The sequence below is a fragment of the Saccostrea echinata genome, unplaced genomic scaffold (genome assembly GCF_033153115.1).
Source record: "Saccostrea echinata isolate AGI-Se365-2 ecotype Australia unplaced genomic scaffold, CSIRO_AGI_Sech_v1 ptg000016l, whole genome shotgun sequence".
In the NCBI taxonomy this organism is placed as follows: Eukaryota; Metazoa; Mollusca; class Bivalvia; order Ostreida; family Ostreidae; genus Saccostrea; species Saccostrea echinata.
Window position 1 is genome coordinate 7,515,331 of NW_026889765.1, and position 10,373 is coordinate 7,525,703.

The following is a 10,373-nucleotide window of genomic DNA, read 5'->3' on the forward strand; positions in this document are numbered from 1 at the left end:
CTTTTTGTCGGACCCAAGAACAAAACTGTTTGCCCTAGGCCAAATGCAAACAGTTTGGTTCAAGGTGTCAACAAAACACATTTTCCCCGAGAACACAGTCAATAAATGTTTTGTTATACCTTATATTTTTTGACATACATGTATATGTATCTTGTGCTGGCTTTCATGATGTAAATTTCCTTTATCTGCACGAAAACTCAGTCTATTTTGACACTGTCGAACAGAATGATGAATGCAAATAAGATTTAGCTGATCCCGCCCACAGTGTGACGTAAGGGGTCCTATATCTCATCAACAGGTCCAATATCTCACTCTGCAGTCAAACATCCATTTTTATACCCCCGCTCCGAAGGAGAGGGGGGTATACTGTTTCACCCTTGTGTGTCTAGCTGTCTGTCTGTCTGTCTGTGTGTCTGTCTGTCCATAACAAATTTTTGTCACAGTTTTCTCAGCAACTACTCATCGCAAATGCTTGAAATTTGAGCACAAACTTTGTTTAGATATGCCATATGGTGGGGTCTATTTTTGTACGAATCCGATGTCAACTTCCTGTTTATCCGTGCGTCTGTCCGTACCATACATAACACATTTCGGTCGCAGTTTTCTCAGTTACTACTGATTGCAGATGCTTGAAAGTTTAGCACATTCTTTGTTTAGGCATGTCATATGGTGGGATTTATTTTTGTATGAATCTGATGTCAACTTCCTGTTTATCCATGCGACTCTCTACGTACCATACATAACAAATTTTGGTTGCAGTTTCCTCAATAACTACTGATTGCAGAAGCTTGAAATTTTAGCACAGCCTTTGTTTAGGCATTTCATATGGTGGGATTCATTTTTGTACGAATCTGATGTCAACTTCCTGTTTATTATTGCGTCTGTCCGTACCATACATAACAAATTTTGGTCGCAGTTTTCTCAGCAAGTACTGATTGCAGATGCTTGAAATTTTAGCACGCTCTTTGTTAAGGCATGCTATATGGTGGGATTCATTTTTATACGAATCTGATGTCAACTTCCTGTTTATTATTGCATCTGTCCATACCATACATAACAAATTTTGGTCACAGTTTTCTCAGCAAGTACTGATTGCAGATGCTTGAAATTTTAGCATACTCTTTGTTTTGGCCTGCTATATGGTGGGATTCATTTTTAGCTCACCTGAGCTGAAAGCTCAAGTGAGCTTTTCTGATCACATTTTGTCCGTCGTCCATCTGTCTGTCCGTCTGTCTGTAAACGTTTCACATTTTTGACTTCTCCTCCAGAACCACTGGGCCAATTTCAACCAAACTTGTCATGAAGCATCCTTGGGTAATGGGGATTAAGTTTATACAAAGGGAGGGCCACGCCCTCTTTCAAGGGGAGATAATTAGGAATTAGTGAAAAAATAATGGCATCATTTAAAAATCTTCTTCTCAAGAACCACTGGGCCAGGAAAGATGAAACTTTTGTGGAAACATCCTCAAGTAGTGTAGATTCAAGTTTGTTCAAATCATGACCCCTGGGGGTTGGGTGGGGCCACAATGGGGGATCAAAGTTTTACATAGAAATATATAGGAAAATATCTTTAAAAATCTTCTTCTTAATAACAGCAAAGCCATGATTGGTCATATTTATATGGATGCATCCTCAGGTAGTGTAGATTCAAGTTTGTTCAAATCATGACCCCCGGGGGTAGGGTGGGGCCACAATGGGGGTCAAAGTTTTACATAGAAATATATAGGAAAATATCTTTAAAAATCTTCTTCTTAAGAAAAGAAAAGCCATGATTGGTAATATTTATATGGAAGCAACCTAAGATAGTGTAGATTCAAGTTTGTTCAAATCATGACCCCCGGGGGTAGGGTGGGGCCACAATGGGGGATCAAAGTTTTATATAGAAATCTTTAAAAATCTTCTTCTTAAGAACAGCAAAGCCATGATTGGTCATATTTATATGGAAGCATCCTCAGGTAATGTGGATTCAAGTTTGTTCAAATCATGACCCCCGGGAGTAGGGTCGGGCCACAATGGGGGATCAAAGTTTTTCATAGAAATATATCTATAGGAAAATATCTTTAAAAATCTTCTTAAGAACAGCAAAGCCATGATTGGTCATATTTATATGGAAGCATCCTCAGGTAGTGTAGATTCAAGTTTGTTCAAATCATGCCCCCCTGGGGTAGGATTGGGCCACAATGGGGGATCAAAGTTTTACATAGAAATATATAGGAAAATATTTTAAAAATCTTCCTCTTAAGAACAGTAAAGTCATAATTGGTCATATTTTTATGGAAGCATCCTCAGGTAGTGTAGATTCAAGTTTGTTCAAATCATGCCCCCCTGGGGTAGGGTGGAGCCACAATGGGGGATCAAAGTTTTTTCATAATAGTATATAGAAAAAAATTTAAAAATCTTCTTCTCAAGATCAGCAAAGCCATGATTGGTCATATTTATATGGAAGCATCCTCAGGTAGTGTAGATTCAAGTTTGTTCAAATCATGCCCCCCTGGGGTAGGGTGGAGCCACAATGGGGGATCAAAGTTTTTTCATAATAGTATATAGAAAAAAATTTAAAAATCTTCTTCTCAAGATCAGCAAAGCCATGATTGGTCATATTTATATGGAAGCATCCTCAGGTAGTGTAGATTCAAGTTTGTTCAAATCATGACCCCCGGGGGTAGGGTGGGGCCACAATGGGGGATCAAAGTTTTACATAGAAATATATAGGAAAATATCTTTTAAAATCTTCTTAAGAACAGCAAAGCCATGATTGGTCATATTTATATGGAAGTATCCTCAGGTAGTGTAGATTCAAGTTTGTTCAAGTCATGACCCCCCCCCCCCCCCCCCAGGGGATAGGATGGGGTCACAATGGGGGATCAAAGTTTACAGAGGATTATATAGGAAAAAATCTTTTTCTCAAGAACAGAAAAGCCATGATTAGTCAAAATAATATAGAGGCATCCTTGGGTAGTGTAGAATGAAATTTGTTCAAATGAGGGCCCCCGGGGGTAGGGTGTGGCCACAATGGGGGATCGAAGTTTTACAAGTGAATATATGAGAAAAAATCTGCTGCTCAAGAACAACAAAGCCATTTGTTATATTGATATGAAAGCATCATTAGGTAGTTTAAAATTCAACCCCCCTCCCCCATAAACTTTTCAATACTGAACTGACATTTGCTTTTTTCCTAGCCAATGTGCTCAGGTGAGCAATGTGGCCCATGGGCCTCTTGTTGTACAAATCTGATGTTAACTTCTTGTTCATCGTTGTGTCTGTCCATAACTGAACTTGTGTACATTCACATCAGAATGTATATTCACATCAAAGCAGGGGTATTACTAGTGAGCAATGGCTCACAGACTTCTTGTTTTTTTTATGATCGCTTAGTGAAACATTGGAGATGTTGGACTTTTTAGGTCACATGAGTCACTCAGTCGTGTGTAAACTTTTCAACTTCTTTTCAAGAACCACTGGGCCAATTTCAAACAAACTTTCCACAAAGTATCTTTGGGTGAAGGTGATTCAAGTTTATTCAAATGAAGGGCCATGCCTTCTTCCAAGGGGAGATAATTAAAAATTAGTGAAAATTTAATGGCATATTTTAAAAATCTTCTTCTCATGAACCACTGGACCAAGGTAATATGAAACTTATGTGGAAACATCCTATAAAAGTATAGACTCAAGTTTGATAAAATCATAACCCCCAGGGGTAGGGTGGGGCCACAATGGACGATCAAAGTTCTACATTGGAATACAAAGGAAAAATCTTTAAAAATCTTCTTCTCCAGAACCACTAAGCCAAGAGAGATGAAACTTATGTGGAAACATCCTATAAAAGTATAGACTCAAGTTTGATAAAATCATAACCCTCGGGTAGGGCGGGGCCACAATGGATGATCCAAGTTTTACATGGGAATACATTGGAAAAATCTTCTTCACTAGAACCACTTGGCCAAGAAAGATGAAACTTATGTGGAAACATCTTCAGATAGTGTAGATTCAAGTTTGTTCAATTTATGATCCCCAGGGGTAGGGTGGGGCAACAATGGACAATGAAAGTTTTACATTGGAATACATAGAAAAAATCTTGAAAAAATTCTTTTCTCAAGAACAGCAAAGCCATGATTGGTTACATTTACATGGAAGCATCCTCAGGTAGTAAAGATTCAAGTTTGTTTAAATTATGACTCTGGGGGTAGGGTGGGGCAACAATGGATTATCAAAGATTTACATATGAATACAAAGAAAAAATCTTGAGCAATGTTCTTCTCATGAATAGCAAATCCATGATTTTTTAGCAAATCGGGATTAGTAATATTAATACAGAAGCATCCTTAGGTAATGTTAATTCAAATTTGTTCAAATCATGACCCCCTGGGGTAGGGAGGGGACACAACAAAGTGATCAAAGTTTTAGTTAGGAATATATAGAAAAGATCATTTAAAAATCTTGTTCTCAAGAACAACAAAGCCATGATTAGTCATTTTAATACAGAAGCATCTTCAAGTACTGTAATTCACTAAATTTTCATGACACCTTATTTTCACAAAATAGTCATTGACTCTTTATTAGCAAGACAAATTATTCATGAATTGTGGTTATTGCTCTACATAATCTTTAAGAATACTAATATACATGAAAAAGAAATTTTCCCGTGCACACTGTCTCGCGTAATTATGCGAAAATAAAGTTCTCCCAAATAAAAAGTGATTTACAGTAGTGTAGATTCAAGATTGTTCAAATCATGACCCCCGGGGGTAGGGTGGGGCCATAATAGAAAATAAAACTTATTGGAAAAAATCTAAATTGGGGACAGATTAGAACTTAATTTATGAGTTGTTACTGAATACTAAACTAATTATTTTGATGATCCTGATCATCCTATTTCTCTTGCTTTTTGGGCAACAAAGCTTCTTCTATCAGTTAATTTTATACTCTATGGATTGATGTTTTATACTCAGGTGACCGTTAAGGCCCTTGGGCCTCTAGTTTTAGTATAGATTTATATAGAAACCAATTTTTAAAGATATAGCAATTCTTTATATGGCTGGCTGTCTCTTCCATTGGTGAAGAAACATTGAAGGCCATGCTTAACACAAAGATTATTTAATATACATGTATGACATCTAGGTACTCTATAAAGGAAAATTTTCGCTCCCATTTTTTTTCACCCCCTTTTGCCCTCGTCACAAATGGGCAAATTCAAAACAGGATGAAGTCAAGAAAGACAGCATGAACTGAGTTGGTGAAATTGTTTGTCAGTGTAAAAAGGCGAAAAAAACATGGGGCAAAAATAACCCAGTATACATTAGGTCATGAACTGAACCAAGGTCAATTTGACAAATGCCACCAGGAAATATACAGTATTTATGACAGAAATACATTGGAAGCCCCTTCCAGAATAAAAGAATTGCTTATAAGAGGTTGCAATTGGGACTACATGTATATATCCTAGACCTAATTAGGCAGTTCATGGCTACTGGTTGAGAAAATGTGAACTTTATTGCACAGAAACATGAACTTAAATGTTTTGTATTACATGTCAAGCCATACATAAATTGGAATAATATGTTGTAGACCTGACATAGGTTTTTATGCCCCCGGATCGAAAGATCCCGGGGGTATATTGTTTTTGTCCTGTCTGTCTGTTTGTCTCTTTATCTGTTCGTCTGTTTGTCCATTTGTCTGTCTGTCTGTTGTCAACTTTAACCTTGCCCATAACTTTTGATTGGTTGGTGCTATGACTTTCATATTTCACATGTGTATTCCTTATGACAAGACCTTTCTTTGGGTACCATTATATTTGACTTTTTGACCTTGACCTTGGAGTTTGACCTACTTTTGCAAAATTTTATGAGACTTTAACCTTGGCCGTAACTTCTGAACAGTTGGTGCTTGGGGTTTCAAACTTCACATGTGTATTCCTTGTGACAAGACCTTCCACTGGATATCAACGTCTTTGACCCTTTGACCTTGACCTAGGAGTTTGACCTACTTTTGAAAAACTTTAACCTTGGCCATAACTTTTGAATGGTTGGAGCTAGGGCTTTCATACTTCACATATGTAATCCTTGTGACAAGACCTTCTTTTGGATACCAACCACTTTGACCCTTTGACCTTGACCTAGGAGTTTGACCTACTTTTGAAAAACTTTTACCTTGGCCATAACTTTTGAATGGTTGGTGCTAGTGCTTTCATACTTTACATATGTAATCCTTGTGACAAGATCTTCCTTTGGATACCAACCACTTTGACCTTGACCTTGACGTTTGACTTTTATTTAAAAAACTTTAACCTTGGCCATAACTTTTGAACAGCTGTATCTAGGTCTTTCAAATTTCACAGGTGTATTCCTCGAGACAAAACCTTTCTTTGGGTATCAACATTTTTTATCTTTTGGCCTGGATTTTGACTTGCATTTGAAGAAACTTTAACCTTCGCCATAAGCTGCCATACAGGGGCATCAGTGTTTCACAAACACATCTTGTTTTTTTTTGTTTTTACAAAATGTTGGAAATGGCAGAAAAGAATAGATAGTAGTAGATGATATCATTTTTTGTGTGTGTTCACAAATCCCTATTCTTATTTTGTAGGCTACATCTGCATTGGACACAAAGACAGAACGTAACATACAAACATCCTTGGAGAGAGTTTGTGAGAATAGAACAACCATAATTGTGGCTCACAGACTCTCCACCATTACACATGCTCATCAGATCCTAGTTATGAAAGAAGGGGTGATTGTAGAAAGGGGAACGTAAGTATTAAAGGGGGGAGTCAATCGATTGTACATGCTCATCAGATCCTTAGTAATGAAATAAAAATTTAGCATTTTATTATAGGAACTTGTGTTTTTACCAAAATATCTAAGTGTTTTTTCAGCAGGTTGGTTTAATCAGCAGTAGGCCAGACTTTGCTTATGTGCATGATAATATGGAGTAGAAAAATAATAATTGTCTCATGGATGTATATAACATGTACATGGACATTTTAGTACATTCAAGATTGTATCATCTGATATATCACATTCAGTATTTAATAATTATTAAAGCAGGTTAACTTGGCTCAGGAGCAGAAAAATTTTTAACAAATGAATCAGTGCTGCACACTTCTATAAAATCCTGTCTTTATTCAGCATTTCTCTTTACAGTCATGATGAGCTTCTCCAAGTGAATGGTTTCTATGCTGACATGTGGCATCAACAGCTGACTAGGAAAGAGGAAGCTGGCGATGAAAAACACAACGGGAACGGCACTGTCGAAACAGGAAGTATAAACAATGATGCGGATGCTTCCTGATGGCAGAGTGCAGTTTATTTTGTCTTTCATGATCAGATTTTAACTAGAATTTTTTTTTTCAAAATCAGTTTTTATACCTGGTTTTGTGTTTATGTAATATTTTGTAATATTCACTTGTCTTAATTTGTGTGTTATTTTTTTTCTTTTTAAACAAAGGATCTGGTTTTAGAGATATTGAACTATACCTTTATTTCAGTTGGCCAATGTTCAGTCAGTTTTTAACCATATTCTGTCAGTTTTTAACCATACAATTTAAAACTGGGGTTTTACCTTGTTTATAATTGCATCAATTCTTAAGTAACCTCTGAACTGTTTCTAAGTCATCGTATAAGAACTTGTAGTTTATAGAAGTTATTTCGTTTTTATGTTTATTTAAATGTACTTTTTTTTAGCTTGTTACAACCTAACAATTTCTCTTCAGAGCCCCTCTTCACCCTTTATATTACATAATTAAGTCTCACTTTAGTGTCATCTGTGATGTCATTGCAGGTGCATGCTTCCAAAATATCCATTGTTTACATTTAAATCTTAAGCCTTTTTAATGCCATTTTTCTTGCCAAAACATATAAATACACTTCAGTACTGGATGTGAATGCATACTGCATACTTATTGTGTGGACCTATACTTGCCAGTGTAGCATAATATTTTGATACCACGATATATTGAACTATCAAAATATTGGGGATGAGATACAAAGAACATTTTATAGTTCTTCTTATATAATCATAAATTAATAATTGTCTGAAGAGAAGTGAAAGTGAAATATAATAATAAAAATTTAAAAGTGGTAAAAGTGCATGATGAATAAAAATTTTGAAAAGTTGTTCAACAAGTAGAAATTGTTTTGAATATGCTACAGCTGCAAATGACACAAGGATATTTTTTTTCTAAAATTGAAAAGTTGTTCAACAAGTAAAATTGTTTTGAATATGCTACAGCTGCGAATGACACAAGGATATTTTTTCTACATTTTGCACTGTGCTGTGCGGCATAGCCTACTCTGCAGAAATCATCAGCATCATAATGTGACAAAGATCCTGGATATCAGCACCAGTGAATCAATTTTGATGAACAAACGTACTAAAATTTCTATTTATTTATTCTTATTTTATTTCTATTTATTTATTCTTATTTTATTTCATTTTTTATTTAGTTTTATTTTTTATTTAGTTTTTGTGTTGAAGACAGTCTGAAAAGAAACTATCCCTCTTTCAGCTTCAAATATCTTGTACTTTCCTTGGATAATTAATTGTGAAGTACTTTTTGAAATGCTTCATTTTGTTTGCGGCTGATGTGATGCTTTGCATCAATTTAACTTGTATTATATCTGTAATTGCAGAACATTTGTGTGTCCTCAGTTTTCCATATTGAGTTGTTGTGAATATTTGCAATGTGTGGTTATTTCTGTGTTTTTTGATACATATAATAAATATGTATAGCTCTAGTAAAATGTTAATTTTTTGTTTTGTTGTAAAGACAGCTGGAAACAATAACTAGTCTATAAACTCCTTATTTGGTCTCATGTATACCTTTGAGGTTTAGAAAGAAAGAGACAGAAGCTAGAATGTAGGAGGTGATAGGTGATAATACAGTGTTTAATTATAGTTTTTGGTGAAGTATGCCTAATTATTTATGTATCAAGTTTCATACAGACACGGTTTATAATTATGAAGGTTAAAATCTCAGTATAATTTAAAAAAAAATGTCTGTTTCTAAGCATCAGGATGTTTAACAAAGTGGAAATGTGTGTTGATTTCTAGCATGTCTCTTCACCACTAATGCAAAGTACTGTGGTACCAAATGTCCATTGTCACTCAATATACTCACTATAAATAGACACATTTCTTATTTAAAATTGTTTGTTCTCTGTCTATTTACATGTAGAAGTCCCTAGAACTTGGGTTAATCCTGTAGTTACTTTTATAGCAATGTAAATATTAATTACTGTGAAGATTATAAAAAATGCCATAAGATGGTACATGTACTGAAAATGTTGGATGATTAGAGGTCTCTGTCAACACGCTTTTAGAATTAATTATTTAAAAAAAAATTGGATATTAGGCATTTCCTTTTATAATCTAGCATGTTGGTTTGTCTGTGATATGCTGTTTAAAGTTTCCATTATAATCCTTTAAATGAAAGTTGAAAGGGATATACAAGAGCAAGGTTCACTTTGATTTCGAGAAAAGATGTTGCCATGGTTACTTAAGATAGAAATGTTATTGAAATTCTTTCAAAATGTTACTCCTCCTACAGTTTTGGTTTTAGACTTTCTACACAAATAGACTTTACTAAGAAAAATCTTTTTTTTTATAAGTACACATCAGTGGAGCTACAGTCTCATCAGAGACAGATATCTGTGGGAAAAAAAATCAGAATTTCTATAAACATACATACTGTATTAAACATTGTCTTTGCTTTTCTCTCTTATGTCAATGTGCTAAACTTTGTGCTTATATAATACATGTATACTATTTCAAAGTTGTTTTTTTTTCTAAAGAAAGGAAATTGCTAGTAAAGATAATATGTAATGTATATATGCCGAATACTGTTCTATATGTAAAATTATCAGACTGTTTGAGGCCTGTTAGGGCCGAAAACAGTCTGATAATTTTACATATAGAATTGTATGAGGCATATATCTTACTTAAAACATTGCCATTTAAATGTCCAAAAGTTACCTGGAGGAGTCCGATAATTACACAAAAGCAGTTCAGGCATCAATAGTTTTCTACCTGAAACCATCTAATAAGTAGACAAAAGAAAAGAGTTAGTGAACGCTTTTGTTTCATTCATTCATTCAATGGCAGTCGTAGCAGGAAATATGGACAGTGGTCAGGTGATGAAGGATATTTTTTAATGATTCGGAATATTTTTTTTTTAAGTGCGTTTGACATTGATACAGATACAGTGTTTGGATGATATCTTCAAAATGCATTAAAAGTAAAAGTGCGGATTTTTATCTAAAATTTTGATTGAATGATATAATGAAAATCTTGGGTTTTAAAAGTGCGGTCATTAGCGAACAAACCTCGTTAAATGAAGAGATTCGCAGACTGGATCTTTATCAGAAATGGATTTAAAT

The 10,373-nt window shown here is 34.9% G+C and overlaps 1 protein-coding gene across 1 annotated transcript in view; it reads left to right on the forward strand.

Annotated features, from left to right (window-relative positions):
- The window catches only part of LOC133188387 (ATP-binding cassette sub-family B member 6-like), a 31,868-nt gene extending 22,099 nt beyond the window's left edge, over positions 1-9,769 (forward strand). The window contains exons 20-21 of the mRNA XM_061323782.1: positions 6,583-6,746; positions 7,140-9,769. Coding sequence (XP_061179766.1) covers positions 6,583-6,746; positions 7,140-7,287 — 312 coding nt within the window. The 3' untranslated portion in view covers positions 7,288-9,769. The remainder of the gene's footprint in view (positions 1-6,582; positions 6,747-7,139) is intronic.
- Positions 9,770-10,373: the final 604 nt, after the last annotated feature.